The 17,152-nt window shown below is 58.3% G+C and overlaps 6 protein-coding genes and 1 pseudogene across 7 annotated transcripts; all 7 read left to right on the top strand.

Moving 5' to 3' along the window:
* Nucleotides 1-13: 13 nt before the first annotated feature.
* SCG5 (phosphoglycan beta 1,3 galactosyltransferase 5) lies at nucleotides 14-2,320 on the top strand (the record flags this gene model as incomplete). Its single annotated transcript, XM_001567285.1, has 1 exon — nucleotides 14-2,320. One exon carries the CDS (start codon nucleotides 14-16, stop codon nucleotides 2,318-2,320), a length of 2,307 nt encoding a protein of 768 aa, XP_001567335.1.
* A 723-nt stretch (nucleotides 2,321-3,043) lies between these two features.
* On the top strand, nucleotides 3,044-4,060 carry LBRM_31_3460 (conserved hypothetical protein; the record flags this gene model as incomplete). The annotated part of the gene is made up of 1 exon (XM_001567284.1): nucleotides 3,044-4,060. The coding sequence occupies one exon, from the start codon at nucleotides 3,044-3,046 to the stop codon at nucleotides 4,058-4,060; it is 1,017 nt and encodes a 338-aa protein (XP_001567334.1).
* A 1,992-nt stretch (nucleotides 4,061-6,052) lies between these two features.
* On the top strand, nucleotides 6,053-6,838 carry LBRM_31_3450 (iron/zinc transporter protein-like protein; the record flags this gene model as incomplete). The annotated part of the gene is made up of 1 exon (XM_001567283.1): nucleotides 6,053-6,838. The coding sequence occupies one exon, from the start codon at nucleotides 6,053-6,055 to the stop codon at nucleotides 6,836-6,838; it is 786 nt and encodes a 261-aa protein (XP_001567333.1).
* A 3,331-nt stretch (nucleotides 6,839-10,169) lies between these two features.
* Nucleotides 10,170-10,694, top strand: LBRM_31_3440 (hypothetical protein, unknown function; the record flags this gene model as incomplete). The annotated part of the gene is made up of 1 exon (XM_001567282.1): nucleotides 10,170-10,694. The coding sequence occupies one exon, from the start codon at nucleotides 10,170-10,172 to the stop codon at nucleotides 10,692-10,694; it is 525 nt and encodes a 174-aa protein (XP_001567332.1).
* A 598-nt stretch (nucleotides 10,695-11,292) lies between these two features.
* On the top strand, nucleotides 11,293-12,039 carry LBRM_31_3430 (conserved hypothetical protein; the record flags this gene model as incomplete). The annotated part of the gene is made up of 1 exon (XM_001567281.1): nucleotides 11,293-12,039. One exon carries the CDS (start codon nucleotides 11,293-11,295, stop codon nucleotides 12,037-12,039), a length of 747 nt encoding a protein of 248 aa, XP_001567331.1.
* Nucleotides 12,040-13,390: 1,351 nt separating this feature from the next.
* Nucleotides 13,391-14,220, top strand: LBRM_31_3420 (annotated as a pseudogene). Its single transcript is given in 2 exon segments — nucleotides 13,391-13,915; nucleotides 13,918-14,220. Coding segments are annotated over 2 exon segments (828 nt in total).
* Nucleotides 14,221-14,998: 778 nt separating this feature from the next.
* LBRM_31_3410 (hypothetical protein, unknown function) lies at nucleotides 14,999-17,152 on the top strand (the record flags this gene model as incomplete). Its single annotated transcript, XM_001567280.2, has 1 exon — nucleotides 14,999-17,152. A coding segment is annotated over one exon (2,154 nt), but the record flags the coding sequence as incomplete, so codon positions are not given.

The following is a 17,152-nucleotide window of genomic DNA, read 5'->3' as shown; positions in this document are numbered from 1 at the left end:
TTGGGCGACAGGCATGGTGGCCGGTTCGCACCGCGTGGACGACGACTTGGAAGTCCTAGATGCCTCTATCACACTCACAGTGGAGGGCTTCCGGAACGTGCTGAAGGTGGTGGACCTTCTCTACCAGGGCCTTGGCCTGTCCATTGCGCACGGCGTGAATGCTGAGGTATACGAGCAGATGAAGGCGGAGGAGCGCCTCTTCTTTGAGAGCACTGATGTTGGCGCGCCGGCGGACCACTGTGTCACGCTCGCACAAAACGCCAACGCTACTGACCTGAAGCACTGTTGGATCGGCGGCGACGTGGTACTTGAGGATGATCTGGAGGCGACTCTGGCCTATGTGCGTCAGCTGACACCGCAGAACTGCGTGGTGGTGATGCAGTGGGGAGACATGCCGAGCGATGCAGACATGGGCGCCACAGCGGCACGAGAAGAACACGAAGAGAGCCATGCAGAGGAGCAGCGTGACGAGGATGACGAGGAGGATGGAGATGATGAGGGTACCGAGGACGAAAGCGCAGAGAAGGCGGCGCAGGTGGAGGATGGTAGCGCGTCGGCTGAGGAGCTGTTTCTCTCGCTGCCGGCCTTCGCACAGGTGCGAGTGAGCAAAGTGTCGCGCTTCCACAAGGCACTGTACCAGACAGTGAAGATACCGGAGGAACACGTGGCGCGGTGGCAGAGTCTTATCAACGGACCATATCCGCCGGAGCTTGCACTGCCGTCCAAGAATCCGTTCATCGCCACTGACTTCACAATTTACTCACCGGCGGCTGTGAAAGAGGTGGAGGAGATCGTTTCTCCGCACGCCGTGGCATACGTGAGGAGGGACGTGGGGTACCACAGAACCTTCAAAATGGCGCTGCGGTGCAACGTCCTCTCACCCGTGGCGTACGCGAGCCCGCTGAACCGCCTGTACACACGTGTCATGCACGGCATTTTGTCCAATGCGATCACCGAGATGGCCTACTACGCGACGCTAGCGTCACTCTCCAACGAGGTGATCTTCTCGGCTACGGGGCTGGGGTTTGCAGTGGAGGGCCCGTCGCAGAGGCTGTACGAGTTTTTCTTTGCCGTAGTGCGCAAGGCGCTGTCGATCGAGGTGCTCCAGGGCACCGCGGAGGAGTATGCCACCTACCTGGAGGCTGGCGTGCGGAGGCTCAAGAACGTGGGGATGGACCAGCCGTACAAAGTTCTCCTTCAAATGCAGCAAAAGGCAACGCGCCACACGCACTACTTGTTTAGCGAGATGATCGCGTGCGAGCCTGCCGCCACTTACGAGGGCTACTGCACCTTTGTCAGGCAGTACGTGGAGAGCGGTCTCCTGCTCGAGTGTTTCGTTGCGGGGAACGTGCGCTCCACAGAGGATGTGCGTGCAATGCTAGTTGACCCGCTAGAGGATCTTCTGGAGGCCATCTCGGTTCCAATCCCGCTAAAGGCAGCCATTCCACGTGTGCGCGACACGTACAGCCCGCGTGCTGGGGATGGGAAAACGAACGAGAGCGTGCTGTCTTCCTTTGATGTTCTCTCGATGCTACCATCGAACCCGATGGACCCGAACGCGGCGGTTGTCGTTGACATCATCATTGGTGAGGCTACTCCGCGTGTGATGGCGCTCACAAACACTGCAATGAAGCTCATCTCCTCCTCTTTCTTCAACGCACTGCGCACGCGGGAGGCGCTGGGCTACATTGTGTTTGCCCAAAGCACTGTCGACTACCACACAGCGCACGCACTGTTTGTAATTCAGAGTGCACTAGCGGACGTGGACTGCGTATATCTGCTTTCCCGCATTGTCGCTTTCTTGTCCGCTGTGGAGGCGCAGCTGGACACGCTATGCACCGCCGAGGAGGTCTCGAAGGTGAAGAGGGGCCTCATTGAGGCTCTAGAGAAGATGCCTGACTCCGTCGATGGTGACGCACAGCGTCTTGAGGGCGAGTATCTCAGCGTGTCAAAATTTGAGAGTCGCCAGCTGACGATTGCAGCCCTCTCAACTATCACTGAGGAAGATGTCAAGTCGCACTTCCGCCAGTTCTTCTTCAACAGCCGTAGCGACTCTCGTGCGTTGGCGCTGTGCATCAACAGCGCTCGCACCGCTGCAACCGATCTTCTTGCAGTGTCAGGCAACCGCCGCATTGCGCTTCCAGGCGTGCGGTCCAAGCAGGAGGACGGCGGCGAAGCGTTGAGTGACGCATCAGAGGACACGACCATACTAACGCTGCCCACCTTTTCGGATGGTTGCAGCTGCGTCGAGATTACCTCGTACGCTTCCGCCTTCGAGTACCAGCGCGGGCTCTCTGTTGTGAAGTGCAGCACTTATTAGTGGTGTAAAGGCTGTTCTGTACAAGATGGGGTAGCGGGGATGTTTTCTGTGGTGCCGCCCTGACCTGCCGCATTGTTGTACGTCATGCGCCACTGTTGCTGTGTGTTCTTCAGTTCTTTGTGCGTTTCTTCAGTCTTGTTGGGTAACATCGCTCCACCTAATATTCACGTCAGCGTAAATAAGGCAAAGCCGAGATAAACCCGCTAGGACCCCGCAGAGAGTCATCCACCTATCGTGTACTGAATGTACGGGCTGTCCCGTGTCCGCACACAGCGCTTTACTTCTTGCTCATCGTCGGGCAGTGGTCATGCCAGCACGGCTGCCGCATCAGTGGGCCCAACATGTCTCTCTCCCTCCTTTAACAGCCTCTCACGGTGGTGGCTGGCTCTCTTTGTTCTCCGATTTGGTCTCCTCCATCGCGCACGCGGCGACAGCGTCCGTCTTTTCCGCGTGTGGTGTTCGGCGCCGCTGTCGTAACGACCGCGTTGGCTCTTTCTTGTCTCAAACCCGCACAGCAAGCGAATGGATGACACGCCCGGCACGGAGCGAATCTGCTTTGCTCTCTTTTTACTCTCTCTCTGCGGCCGTCTCTCTCTCTCTCCAGCCGCTCTCCTCTGAGGTGGTGGTGCCCGTGTGTCGTAGGGAGACAAAGGATAGAACTGCAGCTCTCTTGTATTTCAGTTGACCCTTGGCGCTGCGATTGCCCGTACGTTGGTGTGCGGCATGGAGTCGGACGAGGAACCGCCGGCGGCTGTCGCGAACACCTCTTCGACGACGGTGGTTCGCGGCATGTCGTCGACAGTGCTCCCTCACCTACTACTGGCCTCGGCGATGGGGTGCTGCCGAGAGTCGGACTCGCTGGCGGAGCTCTGCGCGCGCCTGAGGCGTAGGTACGAGGCCTTGTCGACGCTTCCACCACAGGTACCACCGGTAGTTTGCTTCTACGTGGGCGGCAAGCGCTTCGCCGTGTCCCGCTCGCTGTTAGAGAAGGACCCTGGCTCGCTGTTGTTCTCCCTCGCAACGCAGCACTATTGCAGCGCCTCGTCTGCCAAGGGGTCTTCAGACGCACGTCTTCGTGGATGCAAGCGCTATCGTGATGGCAACGACGTGATGGTGTCTGACGCCATCATCGCAATCCCGGGAAGAAACGCGCGGCTCTTTGGCATGCTTCTCAACCTGCTGCGTGGGTACAGGAATGCCATCCCAGAGGACTGGATGGACTCGTGTCGTGAGGAGGCCGTGTATTACGGCCTGTCAGGCTCGTGGAACACGCGGTTCCACATCACATCATCGAAGTACTACTTTCGCAATTCCTTGCACAACTCGAAACTTGTCTCCGATGCTGTGCTTGGTGTTGCGAGTGACTTTTTCAGCACAGGTCAGCACCACATCGACTTCAGCGTCTCCCAGTGTGATCGCGTGGCTGTTGGGATGATCAGCTCAAATGTCAATGCTGCGGAGGAGCTGGCCGCGCCGTTGCAGGAGGGCAACAACGGTGCGTTCTATTGGAACGACGGAAAGCTCTCCTTCTACCTTGGAGAGTCACGGGTGGTCGAGACGGGGCTACCGTTCCCTGCCGGCGCGATCATCCGAATCATCTTTGATGCTGAGGAGCGCATTGTCCGCTGGATTGTTAACGGGGAGTACTGTGTAGCGATGGAGCGCCTGCCAGCAGGGCGCCAGTATGCCTTTGGCTCCATTGCCGCCCGGGGCTCTCAGGTGACCATCGTGGCGACATAACTGTGCTGATCTCTTTGTCTTCTCTTATTGAATGGAGTTCTGTGGTGAGGTGTCACGCATGTGATGGTTCTCCTCGTTGTGTGAGCTGGAACAAGGGAAAGGCGACGGGCACAGGTGTGCCTGTACAAGGGCAGGAGGTTACCGAACCTGGTTGATGCTTCTTGGCATCCGCTGATTTCCGAGTGCCAGTCGTTATGTCTTCGAAGTAATGAAGCGGAGGAACTGCCGGTGGGGGGGGGGCCTGTGAAGCGGCGGCGCTACACAAAGGGCTGCGTCGGGTCGGCTCACCTTCTCGCTGCTGCGTCTGTGCAGTTCTCCCCCCCCCTCCCCTCTTTCTCCCGCACCCTCGTACACTCTGCCCCGCTTTCTGTGCGTGTTGCACCTTTTCTTGGCTCTCTTGAGCACCGAAACTGTGTGACCGCGACACAACGAATGACAGTGGCACCGAGGAGGGGGGAGGGTGCGCCGCTTTGTGATGTCGTATCTCGAGGCCCTCTGCTCTTCTGAGGCCGAGGCGACTCGCTATGCTTTTTGCTTCGTCGCTGCTTGTGCCGTTGATGGAGGCGACGCTCATCGCTTGCGATGATATCTCCCAGACAGCACCCTTCGTAGACGCCTTTGAAGGCACGTGAGCCGCGCTCCACTCGCAATACGCTTGTCTCAGCGTGGCGATGGAGGAACATCTGCAGAGGTTGGCGCTCTGGGAGGATGAGGAGGGCACGCACTACAGTGTGGGCAGTAAGATGCACGCCACTCTTATGGACCCACCCACGCTCTGGCAGAGTCATGCAGAGAAGCGTGTGGATACCCAGGAGTTGATGCGGGCCTGCTACGATCGACTGGTTTCCCGCCCATCGACTCAGAGAAAGATTTATGTGCATCGGGTACGATTGCCAAGCGAAGTTCTGCAAAAGGGGGACTGCTGCGGCGTATTCAAAGCCTAGGGGATCGGACCGCCTTTTTATGTCCGAGATTTGGGAGCCATGGCGTGTAGTAGAGTACATCATAGGTCAAAGCTGCTTCTCCACTGTGTTCGTGGTCTATGCCATGCGGCAGCGGTCATCTTGCCTGCACAAGTAGAGTCCTCTTTATCGGCTATCATCGGTGAGACGGTCTCCAAGTACGCCGCGTCACCCCTTATGACACATCCTCACCGACGGAAGGTAACTCACTTGCTGACGCTTTTCTCATCGTTATGCATGACGTAGGCCTCTGCCTCGCCGCGTTTTCGAGTATCCTGAGCACTCGCTCAGGAACTGACAGCGGATAATACGGCGTTGAGTGCCCACGCGGCACACCACCGCACCGCACCGCACAGTGGGCACAGCTCTTCTTTCCTCCCATGTGTTGTATTGCCGACATCTCTTTTCTCCTCTTTCATTCACTGCTTCACTCCACTCCGTGAAGGCGATTACGTGTGGGTGTCTTCTCGGCCAGGTCAGTGTTACTCAGGTGTCAGCGCAGCTTTTCACGTGAACGCTTAATGTCGACAATGCCGGCACCGCTATCGATGGTGCCCCCGACTACAGTAGAGAAGCGGGAGTAATACTTCCATGCACAGCAGTCTGAACAGTGCTTACTTCGCTGGGTTGCACATGTGTACTACATTCCTAATCCTGCTTGTGTCGTTGCTGGGGACGGTGATGCCGATAATGGCGAAGTACATAGCGGTGCTCCGCGACAACCCGTTCGTCTTCACGGCTAGCAAGACAGCCGCAGCCGATGTGCTACCGTCCGTGTCGACAGTTTGCTTGATCCACGAGTGCGCGGAGGCCTTCCACAAGACGTGCGTGCGCGACGTTTTCAAAGGCTACAATCCACACTTCTCCTTGGTTGCGCTGGTTGCTGTGCTGATGGTGCAGACGATAGATCTGCAGTTTACCGCCATTGCTGAGCGGTGGCTGAAGGCGAACCAGCAGAACGACGTTCTCGGTATGGATGTGGTGATCGTGGACACCGGCGGTGCTAGCGCTGCTGCTGCACCCAGCACTGATGCGTCCGAATGTGAGCCCCGCGGCAGTAGAACGTGACGGGAAGGAACACTCAGTCAAAGATAGCTCTACGCCTCCTAAGATGTTGAGCCGTTTGAAGGAAACCTCACTGAACTCCAGATTGCATGATGCCGTAGGCTACAGATCTATCCTAGGGAACACCAACACGCAAGCTTCCTTTCTCAAGGCATCTTCTTCTCACCATTACTCCCGTGACCACTCCGACGAGGCCGCTGCTCACGGCCACCAGCACCTGTCAGTTGCGCCGCCACCAGACATGGGCTCCATCACCCGCGTGATCTCCGCCGTGTGCATGGAGTTCGGTGTGACGCTGCACAGCGTGTTTGTTGGCCTGACTGTTGGGCTGACGACGGACAGTGAGCTGAAGCCGCTGATCGTGGCGCTCGTGTTCCACCAGCTGTTCGAGGGCATGGCGATGGGGTCGCGTCTGGCGGATGCGAAGTTCAGGACCATCCTGGATATTGTCCTTGCGCTTGTGTTCGCCACCAGCGCACCAGCTGGCATGGCAGCGGCCGCGATTGCCGTGTCCGTGTCGCCGGCTGCGATGTCTGGCAGCGGCTTCGTCACCCTCGTTGCTGTGCTGGACACGCTGTGTGGTGGTATTCTGCTGTACCTCGCCTTCACACTGCTGCTTGGCGACTTTGTGGCGGACGTGAGGCACTACTGCGCGGATGGACAGAGGTACCGCATTGCGAAGAAGATCACCCTGTTTGTGGCTCTGTGGGTGGGGATGGGGCTGATGGCACTTGTGGGCAACTGGCTGTAGCCGTCCCCCGCCTGTTTGCCCTGAGTGTCATTGTGTGGCGGCTTGTTTACTCGTTTTTTGCTTTCGAGCGCTCTGCGATGGGTGCGTTGCACGTCAGACTCAACGAGGTGCGAATCTCTCGTCCTCTGCTGGCCATACGAGGTAGGAACTGAAGTACGACGCTGTTGGTAGAGGAGATGTCTTATCCACTGCTTGTGAGGAGGGAGGGAATGAGGTGTGGTGTATGGATGGTGGCCTGGTGGTTGATGGTGACGGGTGAAATTCTTCTCTGTCAGGACGGTAAGACCGACGCTTCGCATTACGGTCACTAAAGCGGAATTTAGTTTAGCTGATTTGCTCTCTTCTACGTGCAGCTCACGTTGCCCACGTGTGCATGCGTGTGCGTGCGCATCACTTGCGTGTATGTGCCTGCCTGCGTGTGTACGTGTGAATTCATCGAGCGGGCGCGGTAAATTCTGTTTTCCTTTCAACTTTTTTGACGATTTTTCGTTCTGTACTCTTTTCTTCTCTGTGCTGCCGTGTGCCGTGCGCGCTTTACCACATCCTTGCCGTGCTCATCGCCTTTGTTCGTCGGTGCCTGCAGTCATCGCTATGAATTCTCCGCATGGGTAGAGGATGAGGGGCCCATTATTGCGTATTGCGAGGCCCTTCGCCTCTTCAACTTTCTATTTTCTCTTCTCCGACGTGCTGTTCTCTGTGCTCCCTTATTGTGTCATACAAAAGACAGCGTTTGATCATTTCTTCACTACTTTCTTTCTGCGCTCGTCTATGCGTCTGTCATGGGCGCCTTGTGGTCGGCACTGTCAGTGCTGCACGACAGTTCTTCCATGCAGGTTTGACTGTTCTTCGGTCTCGTTCTGCACGCCTCGCTCCCTTCGCTGCACTCAATCACAGGCAACGGTGCGCAACCGCGTCTCTCTCGTCTCTCGGTTTTGCTCTGTGTGGCGGGATTGTGCATGTGCGTGTGTGTGTGTGTATGCCACAGCACGTCTTCGCCTTTCTGTTGCCACCCTTCTCCTGTGTGCTGCAGAGGCGTTGTCGCGGGATGTATCGGTCATCTTTCACTTGCTCCCTGTGTGAAAGCGCACTGTGAGAGTGCCTGACGAGTGGTGAGGTGGATCGTGCTGTGCCTGAACAGTATCTCTTGCTTTGCTTTACCTGTTGTCTTCCTCTGAACTGCCGTCGTGCGCGGAGGACATGTCTGTGGATTGCCTGGCGCAGACACAACCAAAAGCGTGTTAGATACGCAACACGAGGACTCTGTCTCCTGTGAAGCCTGTGTCTCTGTGCCTAGGACGACCCCTGCGTAAAGCGGCCTGCTCGTGTGTCAGCCGCTGCCAGGGGGTTTCGTTTCTATTACCTTTTCACCACTGAAGCCCCCCGGATGTACACTAGCGCTCCAGGCTCATGCGTATACAGCGCAGCTGTCGTGCTTCGACGCGGCCCCTGTCGTGCACTCTCACGTACCGTATTACAACAGATAAGTCCTTTCGCTCTCTTTCCTCTCTTTCCGTGCCGTGGTGGTGGCGGTGCTGTGCACCCGCGCACACCTCCTCCGCTCGCTTGAAGGCGAATTCGCTTTGCAGCGCTTCTTTACGCGTTTTGTGGCCTTTTCGCGCCCGCCTTTGGAGTGTGTGGGGTCTCTGCGTTGTGCAGCGCAGGCGCTGCGGGACGGAGCATCTCGCGACCTTGTCGACGGTGGGACGCCCGGTGGGCACTGGATGGTGTGCAACGCGTCCCACGTGGGCACTGATACGCCACGGGTGGCGGGGATGATCGATACCGTTGTCGGCACCTACCCCGGAGACCTGCACCGACGAGCAGCGAGCAATCTCCAGAACGGAGTGAATATGTGCGTCGTGCCGGAAGCTTAATGAGCGCACACTTCGGGAGTGCGTAGAATGCCGTAGCTCGTATATGGACATGGCACCGGGTGGGACACCGAGGTCGCAGAAGTCCTTCTTACTCGGTGTCTAGTTGGCGGGACGACCCACTCTGGAGATTTTGCTGCTCCCTGGAGACAGCGAGATGATGGGGTTCAATGGACTGCTGTCGGTGCTGTCAAAACACATCTACGCAGTGCTGTCAGAAGCTCTCATCCCTGATTGGCGGTATCTCACTCTCTTCCCGTCCACCAGTCTTCGTGTTCCTCAACACGTCATTGCCGTGTGTCACGTGGCCGCCGGAGGCGGCATTTTTGCAGACGGTGAGCGGAGGCCGTTGCACCCATCTCGTGATGCACTGGATTGGGAGTCGACGATAATTGCCGACTACTGCCACTCGTCGCCGAGGAACAAAATCCTACTTTCAGTAGACACCTCCGGAACGTGCGCCACACCAGCTTATGCTGTGCTTGCGCGCTGTACACTTCACGCACAGGTGCGCCTTCCCTGCTGGCTACGCTGCTGTGTGTCTTATGCGGCTTGTGGCGGCGGGGCAGCATTGCACCCACTTGGATCCCCGACTCGCTGTAGAGAAGTTTGTGGCGCGGAAGAGTGGCGCCAAGGAGACTCGTGGTATGCGCACAAATGTTCGAGACGGGGGGTTCAACAGTCGGCCTGTGTGTGCCGAGGGCGAGGGCGACGCTGAAGGCCGTGCCTACTTCTCTCCGCTGGCAGAGGAAGGGAGCCTTCTGGGCTCTGGCAAGGGCTCCGCATCGCAGCGTGAGTCCGCGCTTTTCCAACACGAGAAGATGATGGAGAGCTCCAGAGTTGAAGCCAAGGTAATGGATCGCTTGTTGGACTGCGACTCTCTTAGCAATGTGCTTGATGGGGTTGAGAGGGACTGCATCGCAGGCTGGGTGGGGTATATCGTCTCGGGGTTTAGTGAGTTTTGCGCACAGGGGGAAAGCTGCAGTGAATGCGTCGTAGAAGCGTAGATGGCTGCACCTCATCTCTCCTCGCGCCGTACTTGCGACGTGTGACACAAAGTTTAGCGTGAGAGTCGTTGGGTGTGTGTGGGATAGATGTAAATACGCACGAGGATGGGAAAAGGGGAGAGAAGGCGGAGGAACTCATCAGAGAACGAAGGAGGGACCGATTCGAGGATGAAACCCTTCAGGATAAATTTTTTTTCCCTGTTGCAGGCGCTTGCGAGCAGTCGTGCCTGTAGAGCGTAAACCGGATACCGGCTGCCTTGCAACCAATGATGGGTAAGTGAAGTGCTGCCATCTCCCTCTCCCTCTCCCTCTCCCTCTCCCTCTCCCTCTCCCTCCCTCCCTCCCTCCCTCCCTCTGTTCCTCTCGCCCCTTCTCTGCCTCCCTTTTCGGTCTTCTGGTTTTTTTCTAGTTTGTCTCCGACGTCTTGGAAGCGAATCAACGCCCGAGTCAGCTATGCGCCTTGTTGACCTCACTCTCCCACTGTACGATGGAATGCCGGTCTACGACGGCGACCCGCCAGTGCGCGTCACGAAGGTGTGCACCCGGGAGAAAGACGGATGGGAGGTGCGGGAGCTGCGGATGAGCACCCACAGCGGCACACACGTTGATGCGCCTGTTCACATGCACGAAGGCGGCCGTAATCTGGACGAGGTCCCGCTGACGCAGTTTTGCGGGCCCGCAGTGGTTGTGAGGATAGCCGCCGCATCGTTTCCACAGAACAAGGGGCTGCTCTTCTACGAAGCCGTGCCGGCCGACTGTGTACCGCGCATCGTGGCCGCCAACGCCTTATTTGTTGGTGGCCCCCTTGAGGAAGAGGCGGAGCGGCTGCTGCTGAGTCGGGGCATCATCACCTACACGGAGCTTGTGAACGTTGAGGAACTCATTGGTGAGTCCTTCACGTTTTACGGACTTCCGCTTCGTATTCGGGGCGGCGACGGCTCGCCGGTGCGCGCGGTCGCAGTCATCGACGACAAGTAGGACACCAGCGGAGCCGATGGGAGGTCAAGTTCGGCGGACGCTATAGGCGCCGACGGCCCTGTGCGCACTGGCATGCGTCGGTGAAGCCTCGCGGGGTGCGCAGCGGTGGTGTAAAACGGGCCTTTTTTCTTTCGAGTGTTTTTCCCCACAGCGGCTCTTGTAGCGCCTACACACGCTACGGCATGGCGCAGTCTTTTCGCGATCGTCTGCACTCCTCCCGTGCGTGTCCTCCGAACGTGCGAGTTCAGCGTGCGCCGCATGGATTTTTTGGTGTGTCTGTATTCTGGCACGTCATGGCATCAACCAACGGATATCGCCAAACGCACCGTCTCCTCCATGGCTAAACAGGCGCGCATCTGCTGAGGTGATTTCATTCATTCCTGCACCATCGTTACCTCTTCTCTCTTCCTCTCACTTTGTGTCTTCGTTTCAGTGCCCACGTCTCCCGACACACCAAAAAATCGACTCAGCCTTACCGAGAGAGTCGCAGGCGTTCGGAAACACAACGACGCTGTTGCGCACCCAAAACACGTCGTGGCGCATACTTCACACAACTTCACTTTTCTCTCTCTAAACAGCAACGGAGAACTAGGCAAGCATGTGGCGTGCGATGCGACGGACGCCGTGCTCGGTGCCACTGATGACGGTGGCACGGTGGCAGTCGACCAGTGGCAAGGATGCTGGCGTAGCTGCGGGGCCTGATGCGAATGGCAATGGAGAGGCAAGCAAGGCGAACTCCACCGCCTCGGTCAAGACGCCAGATGCGGTGAGCGGCAGCAGCACGACACAGGGCTCTGCAAAGTCAGACGCGTACTGCTTCCCTGCGGACGAGGTCTTGGACGCGGTGAAGAAGCGCGACTTTAGTGCAGTGCAGACGCACGCCACGAAGCTCGTGCAGAGTCAGTGGAGGGAGGAGTACAACGTGCCTGCCGCGTGCGTTGTTGTCTTTTTCGTAATGTGGTATTGGATCGCGTGGACGCGCCGCTCCATCCGCCGCAAGTGCGAGGCGACAGAGGCATGCGTAAAGCAGCAGACGGATGAGATGGTGGATATTGTGCGCAACATGACGGAGAAGTGGAAGTGCGACATGGCTAAGGCAAACCGGCAGATGCAAGGAATCATCGACAAGAACAGCGAGTTGACGCGCGACATCGATCGAATGACCACCGCCCTGCGCTCCTGCTCTATCCGACCGACGGCTGCGTCTGCTGCGGCGATTGCGCCGACAGTGCCAGTAGTGAAGCGTGTTAATCCGAGTGACAGCGAAGCGACTGCAGAGGCTGCTCAAACTGCTGCCGCCGAGGGCAGCGAGGCACCAGCCGCAGTGGAGGACTACAAGAACTAGCGAGCGTGCGTAGAATGCACCCGTGTCCTGGCGAGGTGGTGGGCTGCACTGCGCGTGTGTGCGCGCTGCGGTCGTAGCTGTTGTGTGGTTTCTCTTTCCGCACCCCTTCTCTGTTCCCACACGCTAAGGATGGCATGGTGTCGCCTGCCCTAGACTGGTGTATGAGGCGAGGGTGAGGGGTGAGTGAGTGAGTGAGTGAGCGGAGACGGCGATCAAAGCTGCGTGGGCCAGCACCGACTAGGGTGTGAGCCCACGATCATGTGGGCTCTACGCAACATCGAGGAAGTTCTCGAGCTCTTTTTTCCACACGTGTTGTCGTGTTTTTGTTGCGTGTGATGTGGCTGAGGCCGAACCGCTGCGCACCCCTGAGCTCGTGCATCTCTGGTCCATGCCGATCGGGGAGAGAACGCTTACACCATTGAAACGAAAAGAGATGGTCACATCGACTGGACTGTCGCCGCATCGGGCTTTTTCATCTCTCTGCACGGATAGGGACCTGGCCGATCTCAACTCCTTGCGCCGTCCCCTCCCCACACTGTAACGCAGACGACACACCTTTCCTGTGGTCTCTGCGTGTGTGCAGTGCCTCTGTGCTCTTCTTGGACTCCTTCAGTTGCTGGACAGGTCAGCGGTTTTGCGTTACCTCTCGCTCTATCATCCTCTTCCATGGTCGTCTCCTTCAACTGTGCTTATCCCTCCCCCCGTGTGGCACTCTCTCTCTTCCTCTCTCTTCTCTGTCACGGAAAAGACGGGCTCGAGCTCTTGCGTTCACAGACGCACGCATGCAGAAGATCAACGGTGCCCATTCGGCACCTCTTCCTTCTCTCGTTGCTCGGCGACACGCTTGTGCTGCGGGACTATCGCGAGGACATTCCCGACACAACACCGAAGAGACCCTCTTTCGGAGGTAGAGCTCCCAGGACGGCCAGCCCAGCCAAGCCTCGCGCGGGGACTATTCACCTTTCTGCACAGAGACCGGCGTACGGTACGCGTTTGTGAAACGTCGCACCGCTTCTTCATCTGTGCCACGCCTGCGAAATGTGTCACCGAGGATGCTGTCAGGGTTGCTAATCCACATTATGCCACTGCTGAGAGACTACCTCGTCCTCATTCTGGAGACGAGGCTCCTGCGTAGCCTCGCCCTTGTCTACGAGCTTCTGGATGGGGTGGCGGGCCTCGGTGCTGTGCAGGAGGCGGGGTAGTCTCGCTGCGACCGTTCATTGTGGGCGACGTAATTCCCATCCTGGCGTCTGAGACGCTGCCGGATCGCAGTACCAGGGCCGCCTTAGGCGAGGGCACGAAGTGGCGAAACGGGGCAGCGGCATCGGTGCTGGAAAGAGATGCGCTGGAGATGATCTATGCTGATCTTCTGGGGCGACTCGCCGTGATGCTCAACGTGCGCGGGACTGTGATGAAGGTAGTGGAAGGGGCCCTCGCACTGAAGCGCCTTCTCGCAGGCACGCCCGGCGTAGAGGTGAAGCTGTCAAACGAGATCACGTTGCGTGCCGATTCCACGGTCGCCGAGCCCTCGCCACCACCAGATGCCGTTGTGGTGGAGGGTTTGTTTTTCCAGAATGGCGTGGGGGATTTTCAGTTTGTTCGTGCGCGTCAGGTGTCTCTGTGCCCCTCTATCAGTGCGGTTGCAGTGCTGCGCTACGACTTTCTCTGCCTTGCCGGTGTCTCGGTGCTCCTCCTGACTCAGTTGATGGAATTGCAGTCGGTGTGACGAGGAGCGCTAATGGCTTGCATACGTGCTGACCTTCCGGCTGAGGTGATGGCGCGGCGGCCGTGGGTCTCTTTTTGTGACCCTGCGGTTGACGAAGTTGAGCACGACAGCACAGGGTACGGCGCGAAGAGCAAGTCCAGTCGTATGCCTGAAAGGAGGTTGAACGGGAGCTGTGCTGGCTGGTGCCCAAGTTCTCGGTCAACATCGGGCATCAGGCGTGCCTCCGCTTCAGGCCCTCTAAGGAGACCACGGCGGCGATGTGGCGAAAAGTCAGGCTGGTATCGGTGTACTTTGAGGTACCGCAGTTTAATGTCGCCGGTGCCTGCACACTGTCGCTCCAGAGGGATGAGCACGGCACCGCAGGAAGCCCTAGGAAAACGATCCGGTGCATCACTCAGGCGATCGTCTGCACGCTCCACTTTCACGGAGTGTTGCTGCTCTCCGAACACTTGTGAAGCGCAGCAGAAAGGCGAATGAGTACGCCATTGTCGTCGTCCTCGCGTTGTTTTTTTCTTCACTGCCCCCTCGCTCCTCTGCCGCTTTCCCGTTGAAAACAGAGGGGCAGGAGACTCACCATGCGATGCGGGGCAGCGGAGGTTGTCGTGACAATACTTGTCGCACCATTGTGGAGGACGTGCGGCCTCTGCCGGTCGCTCGCTCAGTTTCCACGGCACGATGGGTTCTCCAGTGGTTCACTCGCTGTGTTGGTCCCATTTCCGCCCTCTTACTCCCCATGCACCCCTCCCTCCCCCTCTCTTTCACATCGGCGAGTTTGTTTTGCCATGTGCGTGCCGCAGAAGGCCTCTCTCTCTGGGCCTCACTCACGGCTCGTGCCCGATCAACGTGGCACCGCCTTTGCTGTTGAAGGGGAAGTTTGAGACTCCTGTCGGTGCTTGGGTGGGTGCAGCATCCTTCTTTCCTAGAACTAGATCAGCCTCCTCCGTTCTTTTCCTTCCTCTCTCCAGCTTCTCTCAATTTGTGTGAATACCAACAGCACCGCCGTCGGACACCCTCCATATTGGCTCATCTTCAATCGCCGCGAGCACACACACACACGCACACACGCACAAAGACTGGGGCGTTCAACAGCGACTTTGTGCTCCCTCGTGGCGGCTCTTCTGTACGCACCAACCTCATTCTTTCAGCTTCTCTTTATGTGTTCGCCGTCTCTTTAGTTGTGTCCTCCTCCTCCCTCTCGCTTTTCCTCTCCCTGCGCCAATTTTTGCGGACGCGATGGAGTACAACGGCGCCACGCCTCCGATGCCTCACCTGCGGCTCCCAGACGACTATATATACAACCCGCTCTTTTTTGTACCCCACTCGAAGTCCACACCCGAGCGCGGTATCGGTGAGGACAATGTTAGGGCGTCTCCACACCCTCGATCACACGCAGTGTTGCCCTGCACCACCTACCTGCATCGTCCACTGCGTTTTGCGCCACCATTGTCGCCCGCGAGGCCAGTGCACAGCCACCGCCCCCGGTCTGGCAGCAGGAAGACCGGACCCCCGCACAGGTCACCTCATTCTTTCCCTGCAGCCGCCTCAGCGCCTGGTCAGAGGGACTCTTCGTCAGTGGAAGTGGCGAACGCTTCGTTGTTGGAACTCACTCCTATGCTGGCGCAGGGAGTGAGGGTACAACAGCGGCACTTGGCTGTCGATCACACCGCGGGGCATTCGGTGACGGCACCGTCGCAGGACGTTACAGTGGACACGACGACTGTCAACTTTCACACCTCCATTCAGCGGCGTACCCGCGCCACGCGGCTGCGTATCGATTACGTTCACCACTGCATAGAAGAGCGCGACAAGGCGGCGCAGAACATCTTCTTTCGACCGAAGGGACAGTCACTGCCAACGTCCGCGCTGAACAGCCCACGTGGACAGCACCGCACTGCTTCAGTTTCCGCACCGTGCAGCACCCCCCTCACGCCAACGAGCCAGCACGGTAGTAGCGCGGCGTCTTTGCAAACGCCGCGGTCCACCAAAGCCGCGCATCTCCGGCAACAGGCCGCGACTCAGCGAATAGAGGAGGCCGAGAAGTGGAAGTTGGAGAAAGGCGCGGAAGAGGGCTTGGCGCAAGCAGCAATCGAGTCAGCTTCACGCCAACCATTGGTGTCACTGAAGGCTGGAGCTCCAATGAGCTCATCCTCGAAGGCTCTCTCAGTGGAGCGCAATGGCAGCGCTCTCGGTGAGGCTGCTGCGACTTCTTCCAACGGTGCTTATCCGTCGCATCATACACCGCGTAGCCGCACCTCACACACCGGGTCATCCGCTGACACTATCGTCAGTGCAAGGGAGAGGGTGAAGACGGCAAAGAGGAGTTCTTCCACGCATTCTGCGCCGAGAGAGGAGTGGCGAGCTGCCGTCTTGACCTACTTTGATGACCGAGAGAAAGCTCTAGACCAGCAGCAGAACGTTGCTGAAGCGACGTACGGGGCATCCGAAGAGGTCGTACTCGATGCCCGTGTGTCGTTAGCCAGTGCGAAAGACCTCCCTTGCAAACCAAGCGATGAGGCACTCACGGTTCTCCGCGGAGAGTCGACCAGTGTGAAGCCCAATGAGTCGATAGCGGTGAGACTGCCGCCTACCGCATGTAGCGATAACAAGCGCATGCCGCCTCACCACCATTGCAGCGGCCGCTCACATACCGCCCAGTGCGATGCAGGTAGCCCTTCACCTGTGGCTCTTCGCGACGTGCGCGGCACTGGCAGCGCACCGGCGGTCCAGATGACAGAGGCAAAAATGACTCCGAGGGAGGATGTTCAACTGGCGCAGCGTGCGGCCTCGCCAAAATCGTCGTATCAGTGGGAAGGCGACGCCACCTCGTCTTCCTCCATGCCATCCATAGTGTTCACGTTGTCGTCTACCCCTCGAGAGGACATCGCAGGCGAAGAGCTGCTGAGGGTTCGGCAGGACAGACCGCAGGTCCCCGCTCAGGGAAGTGGGGCTCTCGAAAGTTGTGACAGCGCACTGCTGCTTCGGGGCCCTCGCCGAGGGAGCGAGGAGCATTCACCGAGCACCTTGGGATTTCGAGCACCTACGGCTGCTGCACCTTCTTCTGGCGAGCGAGGCGCGGGGTTGCCTCCGGTTGCGTTGTCAGCCCTCTCCTGCTTGCCTTCACCAATGCACGCTGGGGCGTCTGTCTTGTCTGACGAGGCGCGGATGCCCGCTGCTGCTGCCTCCGATCCTAACGAGGGAAAGACCGAAATTTGCTGTGCCGGGAGGGAGACCAAAAGGACTTGGCCCCTCACCGGGGCGAACAATTTTCCCGGCCTGCGACCAACTCTTGAAAAACCGCCCAAGGGCAACTCCAAAAGTCTTCCGTACCCTCCAAACCCGGAAATGTTAAAAAACCTGTGCGTTTCCCCGGTTAGGGGCTGCGTACCC

The sequence above is a fragment of the Leishmania braziliensis genome, chromosome 31 (assembly GCF_000002845.2).
Source record: "Leishmania braziliensis MHOM/BR/75/M2904 complete genome, chromosome 31".
NCBI lineage: Eukaryota > Euglenozoa > Kinetoplastea > Trypanosomatida > Trypanosomatidae > Leishmania > Leishmania braziliensis.
The sequence above is the reverse complement of the archived record's forward strand: the minus strand, read 5'-3'. Positions and strand labels throughout refer to the sequence as shown.